Source organism: Drosophila mojavensis, unplaced genomic scaffold (genome assembly GCF_018153725.1).
Source record: "Drosophila mojavensis isolate 15081-1352.22 unplaced genomic scaffold, ASM1815372v1 contig_277, whole genome shotgun sequence".
Classification (NCBI taxonomy): Eukaryota; Metazoa; Arthropoda; class Insecta; order Diptera; family Drosophilidae; genus Drosophila; species Drosophila mojavensis.
Genome location: NW_025318822.1, coordinates 3,027,291 through 3,049,385, shown reverse-complemented (window position 1 = coordinate 3,049,385; position 22,095 = coordinate 3,027,291). Strand labels below are relative to the sequence as shown.

The following is a 22,095-nucleotide window of genomic DNA, read 5'->3' as shown; positions in this document are numbered from 1 at the left end:
TAAAAACAAGTAAATTAAATGTCTGCAGCTGAACAATAAAGTAGCAAAAAGCCAAAGTACGAGATCGAGGGAGAGAATCTGATATGACATAAATGATATGTTCATCAAGATTATGCAATTAACATTTTATATTGCTATAATCAGTATCTACACATCTTCATATTAGCTGAGCTATAAATAAATCAAAAACAAGCATCAATATAGTTTTAATGCAGAATATATTAAAAATCTTCAGATTTTGAAAACTAAACTAAACAAAACAAACAAAAATAAAAACTAATTCCTATGCATATTATTTAGCTTTACTGCTAAAATGCTTACCACAATGAAGACATGCCATTAATATGATTTGCGATGAACAAGCGGAGATCTATGTATGTCATCATCATTCTGAATAGCTGCTGGCTGTGCTTCGAAAGAATTCGGCAAAAGCTCCAAAATAGTGTGGAAAATAGTTGAAGGTAGTCAGAAATGAACAAATTGCAATTGTATGTATCTGTGGGCCATAACAATGTTTGACTGATATATAAATGAATGTCAAGCAGCGCAGCGACATAAATAAAAAATTTGTAATAAATTTAAATAAATAACTGCCTGGCAATATTAGATCATACCCAGAGCGCAAACGCAGCAAACAAATCTCTGAGAGCGCTCCAACGAAACGAACTCAACTCGAAATGAAAACGAAAATTCAGCACGAAGCGCACAAAACTCACTCAAGAGCATCGAATGTGTTCAGATCGAGTGATCCGACCAACCGGCCTGCCAACGCAGCGACACCCACACAAGCCGAGTGAATTGAGTGGGTGACTGCGAGTGGAATGAGTGGAGAGCAACGAGAACTGGTTTGTTGTTGCTCAGCGGGATTGGGGCTGCGATGACGCTGTGTGTTGGCGTTGCCGAGAAACGATCTCCGCTCAGGCAGTGGGTTTAGCGGTTTATTGGTCGGCTGGCAAGCTGGTGAGCTGGCGAGCTGGCGAACTGTGGCTCGTACTCGTATCTGTAAGATACAAACGTAAAGTGCTGCTTTTTAATGCCGCATTTCATTCATTGATCGTTTCAATAGCGCGCCGCACGCTCAGCGCAACAGACAAGTGCCGGTACCCGGGCTCCCGCCGCATGTTCTGTGTGGGCATCCAAGTCAGCAGCCACAATAACAAATACCACAATAAGCCTACTCAGACAACGCGTTGGCTTGGCTAACGGAGTCAAAGCCAAAGTGTACAGCCGAGTGGACGACATTGACGCCGTACGGCAGACGGCGGACGGCGGACGGCGGACAGCGGACGGTTGACAGTTGACGGCTGACGGCGTCGCTGACAATCGCTGCTCAGTGCATAGCGAACTAGCGCAGCGAGCAGACGCAGCGCGTCGAAAACGAAAACAGAGACGCAAACGCACCTTTCTCCAAGTAGCAACAGCAGCAGCAGCCACCGCAACGGGCAGTGTATTTTTGTGCGCCATCTCGGGTTATTGGATACAGATACATAGATACACATCAGCCGCGCGCGTACTCACGGATATTTTTAGCAGCCGGCCGCACACACACTCGCACACATACACACACACACACAGTGGCAGTCACAGTTGCAGACTCACGCTGCTGACACACGCGGCTCGCACGTTTTGGAAAAACTGTTCTTCGAGGCTTTTCCCACATACGCGGCTGCAGCGCGCATATCCGACGGATTCTTGGCGAGCTGTGGTCCAACATAAAAGCATAAAAATAATAATAATAAAAATAAATAAAAAATCGCAAACAAACATATACAAATAAAAACTATATACAAAATGATATCAAACAAGTTTCGCTAAGCAAAGTCGAGGAAATAAAACGAATTTATTCGGAAGATAAAACAAAAATTAAAACAGAATTTTTATTGTGTTAATGCGAGCGAATTGTGTGTGTGTGCATGAGGCAAGCGTTAATATAAAATAGAGTCTCAACAAAATTAATCGAATATATAAATAAAAACCAAATAAATTTTAAACAATTTCTATGACTAATTAGCTAATGCTGTGGAATTTAAATTGATTCAGATTCCATTTCGGATTCACGCAATGTGCGCGGGTTGAGCTTAATTAAGCAAGAATTTCCATACAATATCAACAAATCTCCAACACAGTGCTAAAAAGTGTTAAAAATAACAGAAACTACATTAAAGTTTTCACAATTGAAAAACAAAGAAACAAAACTCAAAACAACTGCAGACGGCGGCGGCTCGCACATTTTGTTGGATTTATGAAATCAAAAAGGTAAATAAATGTCTACATAACTCATATGTTGTTTTTGTAGCTGTAGCTGTTGCTGTTGTTCTTGTATCAATAAAAATAGCCAAGACAGAAGATATGAGCAGCGGGCGGGCATATGGGGGAGCTGCTGCTCGCCGAGGCAGGCGACGCATTGCCCAAGGTGTTGAAAACTTTTGGTCCATCGGGGTTGGATTTCGGGCTGGGGGCCAGGCAGCTTGTCAACAGTTTTAATGTACCGACTCCCCCACTTTTGTGGGCCCAGCAGACGGCTTGGCTGGCTGGCTGCCTTGCCCTTTGTGAACTTAACATGGCGAACAGAGAAAACTTTCAATTCAATTGAATCAAATTTTGGCAAGGAACTGCCCGAAGCCAATAAATTTCAATTAATGCCTCAGCAGTGAGTCAATATTTGTTATACTATTTAAAGCATTATTCACTGTACATCACCTTTGCCAATTGGCAAGATCAATCATGATTTGTATAAAGAAATTTTATTTGATTTGCTCCAATCGTTCGTGATTTATTAAAGACTTTTTGTTTTATTTTTATTTCTAAATAAACATTGAAACATGTTTGCGAAAACATTTATGTATAAATGAAGCAGATTCAGTAATAAATTTTACTGTTTTCAAGATTTAACGATAGACATCAAGATATTGATTTTATAAATATTTTAGTTAGGATTTTCTAATATTAGTTTGAACAGCTTTATATATAGTTGCTAAAATAACTTGTCTAGGAATTTGAAACATTTAAAATAACATAATCATATCTTATTTGTTGCTGAAATTGTTTTAAACACGTCCCTGACACCGTGACCCACATAAACGGGAAAACAAAAGATAAGAATCTTTTGCACAAATAAAAGACAATGAAACATTTGAGAAAAATATCCAAGCTAAATCAAAACGATAAATAAACTGAATTGGTAATATAAAACCCGACAGTGCTTCGAAAATATGTACACATAGTTAAGGATAGAGAGGAGGAGGGGCTCTGCCCCCTCTAGAGCAGATGCACGCACATCACACATACGCGACGTGTGCCAATTTTAATAAACAAACTGAACTTAAATGGAAAATCAAACAAATTCAAGCAAAGTGAGCCAACAAAAAACGCACACAAAAAATGGCAACAAATCAACGAGCACAACAACCACAAAAGCCATAAAACAAAAATCGAAAGATGCGAAAAAATAAAATAAAAATACACACAAAAATAAAGAAAAAGAAAAATGAAATGAAGGAATTAAAATCGGAAACCCGCCGCAAGCTGACTAAAAATAAAATTCAGCCCAACGCAAATGGAAACTGAGATGCAGGCGGAAAGCTGAACGAAAACAATAAAGGCGGCCACATGCAGCTGGCAACAGCACGAGACAACAACAACAACGACAACAGAGAAGCAACAGCAACAACAATGACAAAGTCGCACTAAGAGCTGCAGATTTTGAATGCTCTTCACAGAAAGCAAATAGGAAATTATAATTTAAAGCATTAAGAGAAGCGAATACGAAACTTGCATACAATAAACTAATTTTAAAGCTGCCCAAAAATTAAAAAAAAAAAAAAAATTTTTTTAAGTCTTTGGAGAATAAACAAAGCAAAATCGCTTGAATTATAATCGTTGATAGGATAGACAAAGCCGGCAAATTAACTAGCATAAATAGCATTTGGAAAGCAAAGTCTGCAGCATAAGCATGATTTGCTTTTATATATATTCAGACATTAATATTCAAAAATTCTTTATTTATTTAGTTTGTGAAAAATTCACATATTTTATGATGGCTCTTGAATGGCTTTTCTACACAGTTATTTCATTAGTCGAAAGGAACGATTTCAAGAACCAAGAAATTCTTCGGTTCATTTCTCTGCTCGTTACTTCTGTAGGTTAGTAACAAATGCAGCATTTCTCGCATATTTAATGCATTCTGCCTCGTTCTCCAGCGCTGCCTCCTGCTCCCACCAGATCGCCGCCCTCTGCCTTCATCGCGTGCAGACGAGCGTACAGCAAAATAGTTCTAAATTTAATAGCTACACCTAAAAATGCAGCGACTGCAGCAACTGGGGCGGAGCTGGGCGACGCCGCTAGTCAGCAGTTTCAAGTGCACTTTGAATAGACAGTAACTCCCAGCAGCACCCGAAAAAAAAAAATAAAAATAAAAAATAACCTAATAAAAAAAACTTTAACCATACCACGCCCTGTGCCCCTTGTTGTTGCCCCTTCACGCCTGGGTGGACGCACGGCGCGCCTTTTGTCTGCTTCGCTGTTGTTGTTGTTTTGAGCCGACTGAGCCGGGTAAACAACAAATTTCAAAAAAAAAAAAGAGATTGCCAAATGCATTTCTATCATGTTGCATGTGAGCATACATACGGCAAGAACTGTGCCAATGGCGAGCCGCAAGCGCAGCCAGCAGAAGATTCTTTTATCATGTTCCACTATGTGAGCCGACTTAGTAAGCTACAATAGACTAATATCGTGCCAATGAGAAGCAATATAAGGAAGAATCTACTTGGCAACAAATGTTCAAGCTTTTGTTAGAAGCTAGCAAAGGCAAAGAATGGAGCAAACGTCTGATTGCTCTAGGCTGTTTTAATATTAATATTTGTGTCCTATTGGACTATATAAAAAGTGAAATATAAGTCTATAATCTGATCGTCAATTATAAGCATGCATGCACGACCCACAGATTATCTCAATATGTTTACGAATTAAATAATAATAATAAGGGCGTATTGCTCAATTGGTTAAAGGGCTTTACTTGAGAGTCAGAATGTGGCCAAACTGATGAAGAATGTAATCAAGCGGTGCATCGATATCAGATAATATATAGTCGCAATGTTTACTGACATGACAATAATAAATAAAATACCAATAAAAGTCGTAAACAAAAGATTGGAGTTTGTAAATATTGAAAAGAGATTTCGTAGATTTCTTAACCACTGCAAAATATTATTCTCTTACCATGCCATCGATAACACGGTAATCGATAGCAGCATTATTCCGCTTCACTTCCGTTTTCAATTTTCAATTTTCAGCAACAATTTCGTACATGCTCATGCAACTTGGCCCACTTCATTCTCCGTCAACTGCTGCTAGCCGACTCCATTGGCCCTAGAGCTAACTGCCTCAGCTGTAATGGCTATCCCCAAAAATGCAGGGAGTAGGTTCAAGTTCACTTCGAATAGACAGCAACTCCCTGCAGTGCACACCAATAAAAGAAAGAAAGAAAAAATTCCCAAAAAAAAAAAAAAAAAAAAAAAAAAAAAAAAAAAAAAAAAAACAAACATGGAACAATTTGAAAACGAGCTACACCAAGCCTCTTCACGGCTGGGCGCACGCACGACGGGCCTTTTGTCAGCTTTGTTGTTGCTGTTGTTGGGTAAAATTACTCGAAGAGGGAAATGTTAGTTCTGCTTGTTGTCTGCGCATTTCAATTGCTTTCGCATTGTGCTGCCGCGTAATTGAAAACTTAAGCGGCGTGCGCCTCGAATGCGCCAATCAACAAGCGAGCAAGTGCAAAAGCCGGAGCCCCACATCCTGTGTGTGCCTCCCACACATCCTGCCTGCCTGCCTGCCTGTCAGCCACGCCCACGCCTGCCGCAGTTTGTCGAACAGCATTTATTAGCCGCGAATATCTCTAATCGCATGCAATTTGTAGAGCCCACACACGGAACTTGTTAATTTTCACGTCATTTCGGCGCCAAAAGCAGCCACAGGTAACTACAGGGCGAACGTCGTCGCAGGTGAAAGGAGGGCTCTGAGAACTTGCACTGCTCTTAATTGCTGCTTGTTTCTTGCATGTCGCGTAAACTTTTTGTGCACCCACTTACAGTAACGAGCGCCTCACGAACTACAACTGGAGGGGTATATCAGCTGGGAGAATTGAGAATTACAATGCAAAAATTCATTCCTTTGCTATAAATGTACAAACTTTAAACTAGTAGGTGTACAAAGATTTAAAGGAAAAGTTCATAAGATTTACATACATCTAATATGCATATTACATATATATCATATCAAATTGCAAGTACTCTAGAGAACCAATAGTTCGATGCATTCGTCAGACATATCATTTTAAATAAAATAAAATTTGAAATTATTTTTGGATATCAAAATAGCAATTCAAAAGGTATAAAATATTATTTGTGTGAGAAAAATACTACAAATGAAAATGGAAACCAGAATATATAGAACTTTTATGAGCTAATGAATATTTTCTAAAGGGACAGCAGTTTTTGATCAATTATTAAAATTTGCGACTCAGTGGGCGATAACAATTTGCATCTGTTATTTTTTAGAGCTCAAAGTTCAGAGATGAATTCGCCTTAAATCGCGCGACTCATACGCTAAACATGTCCATATTTCGTGATTTCTGGCGAAATTGTTATGCGTCAATAACAATTTGTTGAATGTCTCATCACAAATATCATTTATAGTATAACTGTTCCTCATTTTGATATCGAACGTTGAAGATCATTCGGCAGTCGTTGGCATTAGAAAGCCAGCCGCGTTTCATGCAAGCAGCGTCGCGTGGCAAGAATTAATTGCCATGTAAATCAGGAGGGCAACAGCAGAAATCAAAGCTGGCACGAACAGTGCAAAGTGAATTCTTTCCTTATTTTGTATTTATTTTATTTGTAACGTGTTGAAAGTGGCGGATTTCGAGGCTCTGTTGGAAGTCGAACACGAAGATTGCATAGGCAGCGAGCAGTTGGAGCATTAGCATTGGCATTAGCATTAGTTGCTGGCCAATTCATCTGGTGGATAGGCTAAAAGAGAGATCTCTATCGCATAGTCCGGGCCTTATAGCGCGCTATAACGGTAAACGATGAAAAGTGCAATGCTGTTAGACAGACAACGCACAACAGCAATTCACAAGCAACAGCAACAGCAGCAACAACAACAACAGCAACAACAACAACAACTTGTTTCAAGCCACGATTCACTTGGAATGGTCAAAGCTATGCAACAAGTGCCAGCAACTGGCCAAGCCAAGTCCAACTGGGACTGGGCCGGGTCGTACAAGAATATCTGTTGCCAATTTTGGCAATCTGCACCAAATTGCCCATTTAAGTGAACCTGACACGATCTCTCCTTCTCTCACTCTCTGTCTTTCTATCTCTCTCTCCCGTTGATTGCAATCAATCTGGTCAGATTTACACCTCTGCAGCACAGTTGACTCTAATCTGACTGCTTATGAGGCCAAGGCGCAATCCGAGCAACAAGCAAGGGCGTTAGCATCAGTGCAGAAACATTCGACATATTGTTTAGGCGGTAACAACACATTGCTGCTGCTGCTGTTGCTGTTGTTGCTGTTGCTGCTGTTGATGACGCTGTGACGTGCCTCAAGTTACATTTCGTGTAACTTAATTCTTGCATTAAAATGCATTCATTAATAGCTGCCATTTGCCTACCTCTAGCTGTTTGTTGTTGTTGTTGCAGTTTTTACTTTAGCCGCAACCGCATAGAAAATTGAATAAACAAATATATAGAAAATGAAAAGCTTGTGGAAAAAGTCATGGAAAATATTTAGTACAGTTGACCTACCACAAAACAGTGCAAAACTTTCCCAGCAACATTGTTGCACAAGTTGTTTGTGGGGCAAACGTTTAAAGACAACTTTTGCAACTGCAAACTGCAACTTTTTCGACATTTTGATTCAGTTGAATAAATTAAAAACTATGTATTTTTGTGTATACTGCAAATAGAATCAAATTTGTTTAGTTCATTTCAATAATTACTTTGTGACGTCATATTCCATTTGTTGCTACTTAAATGACCTGGTCATAGAGACTTCAGAACTTTACAGCTCAGACAATGGCCACACTCAGCCGAGCTATTATTAACTGAAGATTAATTAATCGATTCTGTCTGCAATGAAAACGAACAAAATATTTGATATTGTGAATTGGCAAATTAATCAAAAGCTGTCTGATGTCTAAAGGAATCTAAAGCAAATGACTTTAATAAACTTCTAGGTTTAATAAGGAATTTTAATGCAATAGATTTGATAAGTGCAAAATAAAGAAGATTAAAGAAGATTTATTTGTTCATTATAAATTAGAATTCATTTACAATTAAAAAACTTAAAACTGAAAAAAATTAAATAAGTAACTGGGAACTTAGGCTGTAGATTAAAGAAAATACATACTTAGTGAAGATATTTACTGAGCTAAAAATATGAAAGTTAAGCTTTATGTGCATTGAAAAAGTTAAATGTTTATGCTTTGAATCATTTTTAGAATTTTAACAAGTTATTTAACAATTTCTTTACTCCATTTAGTGAACTAAATATAACTAGAATACTTTTTAGAATTATATTAAATTACTTAAATATTTCCTCTTAAAGTAAAATTTTAAATTTATGTGAAGGAATCAAAAATTTAAATCAGGTAATCTGCAGTAAGACAGCTTGAATATTTTTTTAGATTTAAGTTAAGTTATTAAATATTAGGGCAATAGCAATACAATTTAGTGAAAGTTAAATTTAAAATTTCTAGAAATATTTATATATGTGAAAGAATCAAATATCTCTAGCAGGCAATCTGCACGAAGGCAGCTTGAATCAGACTTTAGTTGAGATATATTATCAATCTCAGTCCTCCATTGGCCACGCCCATGTGCATAGCCGCGTGTATTGGTCAGAGATCGCGTACAGCCTTAAATTTGATAGGCAAACGTCAATTGCGCAACGATTAAAATCGAGATGTTTGCAGTGGCGCGTTGCAAGTGCCACAGCTGCCGCCTTGAGGCAACCTTTTTGGGATTAGCAACGCGATCCGCTGACGAATCGAATTGTGCGCATTGTCCGTTTCTGGGCGCCCGGGCATGAGTCAGGCCGTCGATTGAACATGTGAGGCACTCAATCAGACTCAGCCTAAGACTCCGACTCTGACTAAGACTCTGGCGTCGTAGTTTATCGATTCGCAGCATTTGCGATTGCGCAATGCGCGTCTGATTGAGGAATTGGAAAATAGTTTGTTTTAATGAAGTCCAAATTGGAAAAGCTGAGCCCTGCCTAAGAATGAATTTGTTTATGACTTTTTGGTCGATGCGTTTTTCGGCTTCACTGGGTTTTAACGACGGTGGCATGAAAGAAGCGCCCACACCACACCACACCACGCGCCATCACATGGCACCGCCGCGTACCACTGCGACTTCAATACGAAGCAGTTTGTTTTTTGGCGGGTGGGTTAGACACGTTACGGTCCATTGGTTTGCCCCGTTCAGCAGTCGATTGCGATGGAACAGCATTTTTGGGCAATTCAAACAAATTGTTAATTGCTTTTGATTGCTGGGGCGGCACAGCCCACGCCTGCGCTCAAGAAGCGGGCAGCCGTCCAAAAACTTAACCAATCAATGAAATATTAGAACTGACGCGAACTTTCGCTCTTGAACCTCGTTGCAGATGAAATCGGACGCATATGAGCTGCACAACTACGCCGACTCGGAGATGGAGCTGGACACAGATCAAGCTGAGCCACTGAGCGCGAAGGATTCACGTAAGCGGAAGGCAACCACTGCGGCAGGCAGTCGACGGGGCGAGAAGTACTCGCTGCGCCAGAAGAGACAGCGGCGCCTGCCCGGCGATCTGCCCGCCCCGAGAGCCGCGCCCTCCCCAGAGCTGCAGCCTGCAGAGACCGTCTCCAGCAAGGCCAAGGCCAAGAGCCCGGCCAAGACGAAAGCGCCTCCGCTCAGCAAGTATCGCCGGAAGACAGCCAACGCCAGGGAGCGCACGCGCATGCGGGAGATCAACATGGCGTTCGAGCACCTGCGACACTGTGTGCCGCAGTCCATTACGGGGGAGGATGCGGCCAACACGAACGAGAAGCTGACCAAGATAACGACGCTGCGGCTGGCCATGAAGTACATTGGCATGCTGACTGAGTCCCTGCAAGATCCCAGCTACGAGAGCGAGTTCCTAGTCGAGTGCCTGCGCGAGAGTGCCAGCCGGGAGGCGCACGTCAGCGTGGACACCGAGCCAGATCTGGAGTTGGACATTGAGCGGGAGCTGGTGCAGGTGCCAACGCCACCAGCCAAGCCTAAAAAGCCAGTCAAGTCCAGCAAAAAGACGCCTGCCAAGCGCCAGTGCAAGCAATCCAAGGCAGCTGCAGCAACAGCCACGCCCACAATGACAAATGCCAAAAACGTGCCCATTAGCTCGCCGGAATCATGTTATGCATCCTCTTCCGTGGGCTCGCCCGCCTTTTGCGCAGCAGCCTCCTCGCCCAGCTCGGCCTACGCATCGCTCTCCTCAGCCGCCTCTAGCAGCAGCAGCAGCAGCAGCAGCAGCAGCGGCAGTGTGCACGGCAGCGCAGCGCTGGAAACGGACAGCCTGCTGGGCATGCAAGCGCTGGACGAGCTGAACACACTGCTGCTGGAGTCGGACAGCGACTCGCTGCACTGCCTCAACAGCTACCATCCTGAGCTGCTGGTATCCGCAGACGCCGCGCTGCCTTCCCGCGGCGACTTGCCCATATCGATGAACCTGACGCTGGAGAAGCCGGATGTGGAGCTGAGCTTGCGATTGCTGGACCACTCGACAGACTCCTTTGACTTTGCCAGCGATCAGCAGCCATCGGCCTGCATCAGCCCGTTGGCTGCCCTGGACGGCTTCCATCCATTCGCGGATCTGCTGCACGGCGAGTTCTCCGATATATTTCTAACGTGACAAGCGCAGCAGAGCGCTGCCTAGATTATTATTTAATTAATTAATTATTTACGTATATGTACATCTGTAATTTGTTACTTGCTGCGTTTAAGTTTAACCTAGTTCTAAAAGCAAAGGCGCGTTTACCTAACCTCATTCAAGCAATAACCGCGGAATTCATCGTGTCATAGCAGGCAGGTAACTGCACATGCATGCTCATAGCAGACAGTCCATGTCCATATGTTTCTCTGATAACCAAATTAGCCACTTAAGCATTTCTCTAAAGCATTTTTTTTACACTCTATACACAACTTGAATACTGTAAATAAATCACAACATTTTGTTCACTGAAAACAATATATTTCATTCAACAAATGTACACCGAACAAGCAACAACAGTACACATATACAGCACACAAAGTCCACAAATATACAAACACTGTGTACAAATTTCCCGGTTTACACACTTGTTCTTTCCCTAAGATGACGAGGTACTATCCCGAAAATGACTTTCCGGAGGCGTGGAAAATATTAAAGCCGTTTATGCTCAGCGACGACGCTCTGATAACCATCCGGAACTCAATGACGCGTGAATTACTGAACGGTCTGGGCAAGGATACCCATAGTCGATCCTCCATACCCTCTTGGCTGAGTTATGTGCAGCAGCTGCCGACGGGAGATGAACGAGGTCGTTTCCTTGCCTTAGAGATGTGGCCCTCCAACTGCCGTATTATGCTGGTCAAATTCAGCAGTGAGAATGACATCTACATGAGCTCCAAAAGCGTTATCATACCACATACGATAGCTGCATCTCGTGGTACTACGCTTTTTAACTTTTTAGCCCATAATATTGCAACATTTGTCAGAGCAAAAAAAGTTGAGAGGGACAATCTTCCAATGGGAATTGCGTTCGCATTCGACCTGAACAAGCTGTCGCTGGATGTGGGCATTCTGATCAGATGGACTCAGGGGTACGGTGCTCAATGCGCCATTGGCAAGAATGTGGTGCAGCTACTACGGAACGCCTTGGATGAGTTCAAGGATGTAAAAATAAACCTGAACTCAATTGTTAATATCTCCACCGGTTCCCTGATGGCACTCGCCTGGTCTTGTCCCGAATGTAGAATCGGCCTTATTGTTGGATTAACCACAAATGCCGCCTATGTGGAGCATGTTGACGAGTGCGAAAGGTTTCAAGAGGATACAAAATACCCCCTGATGATCGTCAACACTGATTGGGGCAATTTTGGTTCCAACGGTCACTTGGACTTTGTGCGCACTGAGTTCGACAAGATAATTGATGATGAGTCGAACAATCCGGGCATGAAATATTATGACAAATGCATAAGCGCACTGAATTTGGGTGAACTGGTGCGCCTTATAATTGTGCGTCTTATAGATATGGGAGTCATTTTTAAGGGTGCAAACATGCAGTCTATAGGAATTCGATGGAAAATGGAAATGAAGTCGATTTTGGCTATTGAGTCAGATTCACCAAACGTTTATACAAATGCTCAGAAGGTCATGGACAAATTCGGTATTTATAACTGCAATGAACGTGATTTGGCCACTTTACGCTTCATATGCAAGATAGTCGGCCTCCGCTCCGCCAAGCTGGTAGCTGCTGGCTTAGCCTGCCTGATCAATCGGATGAACTACCCCCGGATTTCTATATCGGTTGACGGTGGTGTATATCGCTTGTATCCCACTTACCAGGAGAACCTTTATAAGTATACCTTAATGCTGACAAATCCCCACAACAAATTTGAAATCATCGCCTCAGAAGACAGTCCAGGAGTGGGTGCTGCTATTGTGGCTGGTCTAGCATCAACATTATCATCCAAATAAGACGTTTTCATGTAAAATTTTTGATCCTGATATTGAATATTGAACTACTTTAATACATCCACATATTACATAGTTATTTGAAATTGTGCGCTTTGACTTCAGCGATTCAAGTAATCAGAGTTTTTAAAAAAGCTAACCTACTAGATATTAGGCCTCCGTCAGTCCAGTTGAGTTAGCTAAAATCCGTCCGTCCATTTATGTGCTCCTAACTAAAGTTCCTAATGAATTCCTAATTGCTAATTCTGAATTCAGTTCCTAATAAGAACCATAACCTTCAAAGATTAGGGAATAATACGCCAAAAATGGGCAGTTAAATCAGTAATTAACAGTACCGTCTTTTCAGATTTACCAAATTTTTTCGATCGTCAACGAGTACAACTAACTAATACGAAATTATCAATTAAATAAACTTCAAAATATATTTGAACCAAAATTGTTTGTTTCATTCAACACTATAAAAAGGCAGACAATACAGCATAACTTTCCAGAATCAGAATCAAAATTTCCCGTAAATATTTTTTTGAATAAGATGGAAGTATATGATCCCGAGATAGACTTTCCAGAGGCGTGGAAATTATTACAGCCATTTATGCTCAGCAACGAGACTCTGATATCCATCCGAAACTCAATGTCACGCGAATTACAGAACGGTCTGCTCAGAGACATGCACGCACGATCCTCAATACCCTGTTTACTTAGTTACGTACAGAATTTGCCGACAGGGCACGAGCGAGGGCGTTTCCTTGCCCTGGAGATGTGGCCCACCAACTGCCGCATTATGCTGGTCAAGTTTAGCAGCGAAAGGGACGTCTACATGAGCTCCAAGTGCGTCATAGTGCCCCATACAGTAGCCGCATCGCGGGGCACTACGCTCTTTAACTTTCTGGCCCATAACATAGCGATATTTGTGAGAGATAAAAAGGTTGAGAAGGATAATCTCCCAATGGGAATTGCGTTCGCTTTTGAGCTCAACAAGCTAGCCCTCGATGTGGGTATTTTGGTTAGATGGACCAAGGGCTATGGTGCTCAAGGCGCGGTGGGCAAAAACATTGTGAAGCTGCTGCAGAACGCGTTGGATGAGTACAAGGATATACGCATCAATTTGAATTCAGTTGTCAACATCTCCGCCGGCACACTGATGGCGCTTTCCTGGTCGTATCCCAACTGTAAGATCGGCTTGATCGTAGGCACATCCACAAATGCCGCCTATGTGGAGCAGACTGATGCGTGCCAAATGTTTGAAGGGAATACAAAACAACCCTTGATGATCATCAACACAGAGTGGAGAAACTTTGGAGCCAATGGCCATTTGGACTTCATACGCAATGAGTTCGACAAGTTAGTTGACGCAGTGTCCAGTGAGCCGGGCATGAAGTTTTATGAGAAGTGCATCAGCACGTTGTATTTGGGCGAGCTTGTGCGCCTTATAGTCGTGCGTCTAATGAAAATGGGAGTCATTTTTAAGGGGGCGAGCATGGACTACTTTGATATTCAATGGAAAATGGAGATGAAATCGATAATGGCTATCGAATCGGATCCACCTAATGTTTATACAAGTGCGCAGTTAGTCATGGAAAAGTTTCGTATCCGAAATTGCAGCGAACGAGACTTAGCAACGTTACGGTTCATATGCCATATAGTCAGCCTCCGTTCTGCCCAGTTGGTAGCCGCGGGTGTAGCCTGCCTGATCAATCGGATGAACTACCCTAACATTTCGATTGCTGTCGATGGAGGTGTATACCGCTTGTTTCCCACTTACCAGATACACCTTAACAAGTATACCTTAATGCTGACCAACCCACACAACAAATTTAAGTATGTCATTTCAGAAGACAGCCCAGGAGTGGGTGCTGCTATCGTAGCTGGTATAGCATCGAAAGTAAAAGTCATTGAAAGTATTGATTAAATTCTGAACAAATTGTTAAATGCTTTTAACATGCACAAATATACTTAATATTTTATAAAAGTCGTACATTATTTTCATTTAGCCCTCATTGGTTCTGTTTAAAATGAAGTACACACTGGCATGGATTGTGAAAGAAGTTCTATTTCAAATGTTGCAAGTGGTGTTAGAGCAGTAAAGTGATGGTGTTGACAGTGACGAAACGTAGATCAGTCGGAGATTGGACCACCCCTACTCGGGCTTGTTTATGAATTCAATCAAGCAATTTTCTTCAACACTTTTTGCTTTTTAATCATTTTCAAACTGTAAATATATTACAAAATATTACTCAATGCAAAATATTGTGCTCAATTGAAAAATACAAAAGAAAAAAAAAAAATATATATATATATATATACAGAAGAGAAAATAATAATAATAATAATTTATCCAAAATTCACGTTTTTTTTCTCGAAAATGCAGAAATATGATCCTGAAACTGACTTTCCGGAGGCATGGAAAATATTAAAGCCGTTTATGCTCAGCGAGGACGCTCTGATAACCATCCGGAACTCAATGACGCGTGAATTACTGAACGGTCTGGGCAAGGATACCCATAGTCGATCCTCCATACCCTCTTGGCTGAGTTATGTGCAGCAGCTGCCGACGGGAGATGAACGAGGTCGTTTCCTTGCCTTAGAGATGTGGCCCTCCAACTGCCGTATTATGCTGGTCAAATTCAGCAGTGAGAATGACATCTACATGAGCTCTAAATGCGTTATCATACCACATACGATAGCCGCATCGCGGGGCACTACACTTTTTAATTTTTTAGCGCAGAATATTGCAATATTTGTCAGAGCTAAAAAAGTGGAAAAGGATAACTTGCCCATGGGAATTGCATTCGCTTTCGACCTGAACCAGCTATCGCTGGATGTGGGCATTCTGATCAGATGGACTCAGGGGTACGGTGCTCAAAGCGCCATTGGCAAGAATGTGGTGCAGCTACTACGGAACGCCTTGGATGAGTACGAGGATGTAAAAATAAACCTGAACTCGATTGTTAACATTTCTACCGGTTCTCTGATGGCACTCGCCTGGTCTTGTTCCGATTGTAAAATGGGTCTTATAGTGGGATTAGTCACAAATGCCGCCTATGTGGAGCGGGCTGAAGCATGTGAAAGGATGGAAGAGGAGTCAAAGCAACCGCTGATGATCGTCAACACTGATTGGGGCAATTTTGGTTCAAACGGCCACTTGGACTTTGTGCGCACTGAGTTCGACAAGATTATCGATGCGAACTCCAACAATCCGGGCATGAAGTATTTTGAGAAATGCATCAGCACCCTGAATTTGGGTGAACTGGTGCGCCTAATAGTCGTGCGTCTAATAGATATGGGAGTCATTTTTAAAGGTGTGAGCATGGCCTATATCGGCATTGAATGGAAAATGGAAATGAAGTCGATTGTGGATATCGAGTCAGATCCACCAAATGTTTATACACAAGCTCAGAAGGTCATGGACAAATTCGGTATTCATAACTGCAATGAACGTGATTTGGCCACCTTACGATTCATATGCAAGATAGTTGGAATCCGCTCCGCCAAGCTGGTAGCTGCTGGTTTAGCCTGTCTGATCAATCGGATGAACTACCCCAAGATTAAAATTGCTGTTGATGGTGGAGTATATCGACTGTATCCCACTTACCAAGAGAGTCTTAATAAGTATACCCTACTGCTGACCGATCCCCAGAATAAATTTGAGCTCATCAACTCGGATGATAGTCCAGGAGTGGGTGCTGCTATTGTTGCTGGTCTAACATCAACACTCAAACAGAAGAAAATAGTCATTACGTAGCTTGTGTTTTTGTATAATTCTGATATAATATACATTTTTTATAAAATATCTAATTTTGCTTTCTTGTCCTTTTAAAGTTTGCCCTTGTTTTTTTCACGTCGGGATATAATTATGTTTGTACATTCATATGACAATCTAAGCACTCGGTAAAGAATTATGTATTTATATTTTGAAAAAGCTCAACAAATTCTACGTCTAATCAAGCTAAGGCATCTGGGCGATGGCGATGGGTAAATTAGAGAAGAAATTTCCAGAAGCTTACGAAATCTGTAGACAGTTCGAGCTGGACGAAGGGGCAATGAGAAAAATTGTTCAAGCTATGACCAATGAAATCTATATGGGTCTTGCAAAGCAGACACATTCCACTGCTTCGATAAAATGCTTCCAGACCTGCGTGCAAGACTTTCCCACTGGCAACGAAAGGGGAAGGTACCTAGCACTGGATCTTGGTGGGTCGAATTTTCGCGTACTATTAGCTAACTTAATTTCCGCAAAGGAAATTGATGTAATCAGCAAGACATATGCCATTAGCAAGGCAATTATGGAAGGCCCGGGAATAAAGTTATTTGATTTTCTTGCCGAGAGCATAGCCCAGTTTTGCAAGGAGCACAAAATAGAAAATGACAATTTGCCCCTTGGTTTCACATTTTCCTTTCCATGCAAACATATTGGTATTGATCAAGGAATTCTGGTTACTTGGACGAAAGGCTTCAAGTCTGAGGGCGTGGTTAACAAGAACGTTGTTGAAATGCTTCGAGAAGCCATCAGCCGTCGAGGCGACCTCAAAGTCGATATTGTCGCCATTCTCAACGATACGACGGGAACTTTGATGTCCTGCGCTTTTCAGAAGCAGAATTGCAAAATCGGAATGATTTTAGGCACAGGAACAAACGCCTGCTACGTGGAGAAAACGTCAAACGTGGAAATGTTTCCGGCATATCAGACCAGCACAAAACCCCATATGATCATCAACTGCGAGTGGGGCGCGTTTGGAGAGAATGGTGAGCTAGATTTTGTACGCACTTCCTACGATAAGGCAGTGGACAGGGAGTCCTTATATCCCACAAAACAGGTGTTCGAGAAGTGCATCTCTGGTAAGTATATGGGCGAGCTGGTGCGCCACATTTTAGTGGAGCTGATGGACAAGGGCGTCCTCTTCAAGGATGCAACGTCTCAGATTCTTCGTGAGAGGGAGAAGTTTGATACTCGCTTTTTAAGTGAAATCGAGTCCGACAAGCCGGGCCAAGTACGCAACGCCTGCAAAGTGATGGATGAGCTAGGCGTCAGAGGAACTAGCGAGGAGGATTTACTCTGTCTGCGCCACATATGCCAAACGATATCCACACGATCCGCCAAGCTGGCAGCGTGTGGACTGGTCTCTTTGATCAAGAAAACGAAAGTCAAGGACATAGCAGTGGGCATTGATGGCAGTGTGTATTGTTTTCATCCGCATTATCATAGACTGTTAATGGAAAATATGAAATTACTGTTGAAGGACTCGGCAAAATTTAAGCTGAATCTTTCCAAAGATGGTTCGGGTCGTGGCGCAGCTTTAACTGCTGCCGTCTACACTAGACGTCCACCGAGTCCACCGAAAGCCTTGTCGACAGAAAAACAATCAAGTTCATGTCCGAAAGCCTTGTCGACAGAAAAACAATCAAGTTCATGTCCTCTAAAAGCATCGGCCCCAGCAAGCATGCCAACAGTGCGCCGCTTTATCCAGAAAGTTGTTTGGACATTCAGGCACTTTTGATATTCAAGACTTCAAGACTCAAAGACTTGCTTCAAAAATATATCGACTTTTAAGTATTTTTATAACAGAACCATCGCAGTTGGTATATGCTTTGTAACACATTAATGGAACCCATAAAATCGCACTTGATTTGTTTTTGTATTTAAGAATTAATTAACTAAAAAACTACTCGATACCTCAACGCTTCAACTTATTCAAAATGCCTTACTCTTATAGTTTCATAGCAGCCAGTTGGCTGCAGACTCATCCATATAGCAGACAGCCTCTGTACACAAGCTCATCATAAAATGTTCTGACTGAGCTATTTTGTACTCAAAAATTGGGGTTTGGAACTTGGAAATCGGATAATATGTACATATGTGATAGCTGGAAATATATAGCAATGGGCATTGAGATGTGCCAATTGGCGTGACTATCGTCTGCCTTTTCAACTTCAGTCCTGCAGACTTAACTAACCTCCTCTACAGATCGATTAAAGATTAAAGCCTACTGGGGCCTGGCAAATCGAGGAATACCACATAGTAATAGCTTGGCCATCCGAAAATCCAGTTAAAATCACTCGTTTTTAGAAGTGACCACTTTTAAGTAATTTTTTATAGTCAGTCAGTCGACTTTTTAAGATAGAATTTTTTATAGAGGATAACTCCACATGGAGTCTCGTGGTCTTATTTTTAATTACACTATTTAAAAAGCAAGTTACTTTGAAACTACTCGACTGAGTCGGCAGTCGGACTCAACGTAAATATAAAATGTCACATCTGTCTTAAATTTTGTTTTAGTTAAAAATCACATAAGCAAACAAAAAATCTAAATTTAAAGTAGCTGACAGAGCGCCCTCTTCCTTGGATATACCGTGGCCATGGATGAAGTACGGACACTTTACCCCGACGCTTATAAAATTTGTCAGCAGTTCGAGATAGATCAACACAAAATGGAGGAAATTATTCTGCGGATGACCAGGGAAATCTCTATGGGTCTTGCAAAAGATACGCATTCACGAGCTACAATAAAATGCTTTGTAACGTACGTTCAAGACCTGCCCACTGGCCGGGAGAGAGGAAGATACCTGGCGCTGGATCTTGGAGGAACCAACTTTCGAGTCCTATTGGTCACGTTAGAGTCCGAATCCACTGTTAATATTGATGGCAAGACCTACGGCATTAGCAAGGAGTTAATGGAAGGCTCTGGCGTCAAACTATTCGACTTTATTGCGCAGTGTCTATCTGACTTTTGCAAAGATCATAAGCTCGAAAATGCTAATTTGTCTCTTGGCTTCACATTCTCTTTTCCGTGCAAGCAGCTAGGTATTGACAACGGCACTCTAGTCGCCTGGACGAAGGGCTTCAAGGCTGATGGAGTGGTTAACAAGAACGTCGTTGAGTTGCTTCGTGAAGCTATCACGCGTCGAGGCGACCTTAAGGTCCAAGTCGTGGCCATTCTCAACGATACGACGGGAACTTTGATGTCCTGCGCATTTACTCGCCAGAATTGCAAAATCGGAATGATTGTGGGCACGGGCAGTAACGCCTGCTACGTGGAGAAAACATCGAATGTGGAAATGTTTCCGGGATACCAAAACAGCCCGAAGCCCCATATGATCATCAACTGCGAGTGGGGCGCTTTCGGGGACAATGGCGTACTGGACTTTGTGCGCACTCGCTACGATGTTGAGGTGGACAGTCATTCCATGAATCCCAAGAAACAGATTTACGAGAAGTGCATCTCTGGCATGTACATGGGAGAGTTGGTGCGTTACATTTTGGTGGAGTTGATGGACAGGGACGTGATTTTCAAGGGAGTGAAGTCACAGACCCTTCAGCAAAGAGGCAAATTTGATACTCGTTTTATAACGGAGATCGAGTCCGACGAGCCGGGAAAGTTTCGCAATGCTGCAATGGTAATGGATAATCTGGGCATTAGAACTTCCAACGAAAAGGATTTAATGTGCCTGCGCTACATATGTGAAACTATATCCACGCGTTCCGCTAAATTGGCAGCCTGTGGACTGGTCTGTTTGATCAGGAAAATGAATGTCAAGGACTTGGCAGTGGGTATTGATGGTAGTGTTTATCGGTTTCATCCCCATTACCATAGGTTGTTAATGCAAAATATGAACTTACTGCTGAATGGCACTGTAAGATTTGAGTTGGTTCTGTCTGAAGATGGTTCGGGCCGTGGAGCCGCGCTCATTGCAGCCGTTTGTGCGAAAGATTAGTTTCATAGCACTGAGGCTGCAACACGCAGCAGAATATAAAAAGCGCAAAATTGAGTCGCTGACGCAAGTAAGAGCACCTGCTGTACCTGATTGTTGACGTTGCTGGCTGGCGCCTCATTATATGCCGACTGATATTTTTCATTTATATTTAGTAAAAATAATTTGGATTTATTTGAAATATCACCAAAAAGAATATCACTTTTCTACAATTAAATGTCTACAAACTGAGCTATCGATATATTTGTATTGTGCAGCGATATCAATTGTATTGGTATTTTTTCGTGTGCGAAGTGCTGCCACACTGCGTGCAAGTTTTAAGCGAAAAGAAACAGAATGTGCGTATTTCATCCATCGCCAACGTTTTTGGAAAAAAAAAATTAACTGTAAATCTTCTAGGTATGCTCTCAGCAGCTCTCTTGTGCGCTCATCCGCGCTCCGCCAAGGCCTACAAATGGCCGCGGCGAATCGTCAGGTCTCACTGAAGGTTGTCTCTGTCGGCTCAACCATCAAGGATGAGACCTTCTTTGAGAAAAACCAACGTCTGGGCCGCGAGATGTCACCCCACTTGACCATCTATAAGCCGCAGCTCACCTCCCTACTGTCCGTCATGCACCGCGGCACCGGCCTGGTCCTGGGCCTCGGTGTTTGGGGCTTGGGCATTGGCGCTCTGGTCGCGTCTCAAGACATCAGCCACTACGTCACCATGGTGGAGGGTCTCCAGCTAAGCGGCGCCTCCCTGACCGCCATCAAGTTCATTCTCGCCTATCCGTTTGGCTACCACGCCGCCAACGGCGTCCGCCATCTGCTCTGGGACACTGGCCGCTTCCTCAAAATCAAAGAGGTCTATTCCACCGGTTATGTAATGGTTGCCACCTCCTTCGTGCTAACCGCCATCCTGGCGCTTCTCTAGACGCAGCGTGGGCCCAGTTAAATTTTAGTGCGAACATGTCTATTTGTTAAATGCATAATACATGTACAGTTTATTTATAATATCTGTATCTGCATTTTGCTCTGTTATGCAACAACATCAACATCACCAGTTCATTCTAGTCAGCGCAATTTGCCAGATATCGTGTTTTGTGCTATTAGCTTACTAAATTTGTGCCGAAGCTGAGGCTTGATATCAAGCATTCTACCATCGACATGGACTATGCTTGTGGCTGTGCAACATTGTGAGAAAATGACGTCACAATAAATACGAACAAATTCAAATCTGTGCTGTAATGGAAGTTTTTGTATTCTGATGTGCGACTACTTCCACAGTCGATTTCAAATCACTTGATGTATATGTTTTATATAACACGGGTAATCCCTAAATGATTTTATGGATTTGCTGAGGCAGTTTCAAGAAGTGTTAATATACAAGAATGATTCAGGTGATCTATACCAATATCAGTTGACAGCATCTGTGAGTGCAAATATCACATCAAAATAGACTACCGATGCTATAGGTTACGAGTCAGCGCTAAGTCATCCCTGCAAGTTATATAACATATTGAACATACGATAATATATTAAACGGGAATTGATGGCTGCTTTCAACAGTCCCAGGCAAGGCCTGTGGAACCTTCACGCATGTAATATTAATATCTATTGTTGCATTTTCAATATGTAGTAGATCCAGTGCTGGACTA

General features: G+C 42.2%; 7 protein-coding genes across 7 annotated transcripts; all 7 read left to right on the top strand.

Annotated features, from left to right (window-relative positions):
- Positions 1 to 898: 898 nt before the first annotated feature.
- Positions 899 to 10,940, top strand: LOC6574199 (helix-loop-helix protein delilah). Its single transcript, XM_002000221.4, has 2 exons — positions 899 to 2,256; positions 9,665 to 10,940. Exon 2 carries the CDS (start codon positions 9,665 to 9,667, stop codon positions 10,925 to 10,927), a length of 1,263 nt encoding a protein of 420 aa, XP_002000257.2. The 5' UTR covers positions 899 to 2,256; the 3' UTR covers positions 10,928 to 10,940.
- Positions 10,941 to 11,389: 449 nt separating this feature from the next.
- LOC6574198 (hexokinase type 1) lies at positions 11,390 to 12,754 on the top strand. Its single transcript, XM_002000220.2, has one exon. It carries the CDS (start codon positions 11,390 to 11,392, stop codon positions 12,752 to 12,754), a length of 1,365 nt encoding a protein of 454 aa, XP_002000256.2.
- Positions 12,755 to 12,938: 184 nt separating this feature from the next.
- Positions 12,939 to 14,720, top strand: LOC6574197 (hexokinase type 1). The gene has a single exon (XM_002000219.4). The coding sequence runs from the start codon at positions 13,284 to 13,286 to the stop codon at positions 14,658 to 14,660; it is 1,377 nt and encodes a 458-aa protein (XP_002000255.1). The 5' UTR covers positions 12,939 to 13,283; the 3' UTR covers positions 14,661 to 14,720.
- Positions 14,721 to 15,113: 393 nt separating this feature from the next.
- Positions 15,114 to 16,493, top strand: LOC6574196 (hexokinase type 1). The gene has a single exon (XM_002000218.1). The coding sequence runs from the start codon at positions 15,114 to 15,116 to the stop codon at positions 16,491 to 16,493; it is 1,380 nt and encodes a 459-aa protein (XP_002000254.1).
- A 117-nt stretch (positions 16,494 to 16,610) lies between these two features.
- On the top strand, positions 16,611 to 18,427 carry LOC26527171 (hexokinase type 2). Its single transcript, XM_015167317.3, has one exon. It carries the CDS (start codon positions 16,714 to 16,716, stop codon positions 18,244 to 18,246), a length of 1,533 nt encoding a protein of 510 aa, XP_015022803.2. The 5' UTR covers positions 16,611 to 16,713; the 3' UTR covers positions 18,247 to 18,427.
- Positions 18,428 to 18,962: 535 nt separating this feature from the next.
- LOC6574195 (hexokinase type 2) lies at positions 18,963 to 20,689 on the top strand. The gene has a single exon (XM_002000217.4). It carries the CDS (start codon positions 19,106 to 19,108, stop codon positions 20,459 to 20,461), a length of 1,356 nt encoding a protein of 451 aa, XP_002000253.1. The 5' UTR covers positions 18,963 to 19,105; the 3' UTR covers positions 20,462 to 20,689.
- A 6-nt stretch (positions 20,690 to 20,695) lies between these two features.
- LOC6574194 (succinate dehydrogenase cytochrome b560 subunit, mitochondrial) lies at positions 20,696 to 21,453 on the top strand. The gene is made up of 2 exons (XM_002000216.4): positions 20,696 to 20,796; positions 20,858 to 21,453. Coding segments are annotated over exons 1-2 (516 nt in total). The 5' UTR covers positions 20,696 to 20,794; the 3' UTR covers positions 21,372 to 21,453.
- Positions 21,454 to 22,095: the final 642 nt, after the last annotated feature.

Bases quoted from the DNA above. Each gene is read 5' to 3' on its own strand.
- LOC6574197 (XM_002000219.4), top strand. From the start codon at position 13,284: ATGGAAGTATATGATCCCGAGATAGACTTTCCAGAGGCGTGGAAATTA.
- LOC6574199 (XM_002000221.4), top strand. From the start codon at position 9,665: ATGAAATCGGACGCATATGAGCTGCACAACTACGCCGACTCGGAGATG.
- LOC6574195 (XM_002000217.4), top strand. From the start codon at position 19,106: ATGGATGAAGTACGGACACTTTACCCCGACGCTTATAAAATTTGTCAG.
- LOC6574196 (XM_002000218.1), top strand. From the start codon at position 15,114: ATGCAGAAATATGATCCTGAAACTGACTTTCCGGAGGCATGGAAAATA.
- LOC26527171 (XM_015167317.3), top strand. From the start codon at position 16,714: ATGGCGATGGGTAAATTAGAGAAGAAATTTCCAGAAGCTTACGAAATC.
- LOC6574198 (XM_002000220.2), top strand. From the start codon at position 11,390: ATGACGAGGTACTATCCCGAAAATGACTTTCCGGAGGCGTGGAAAATA.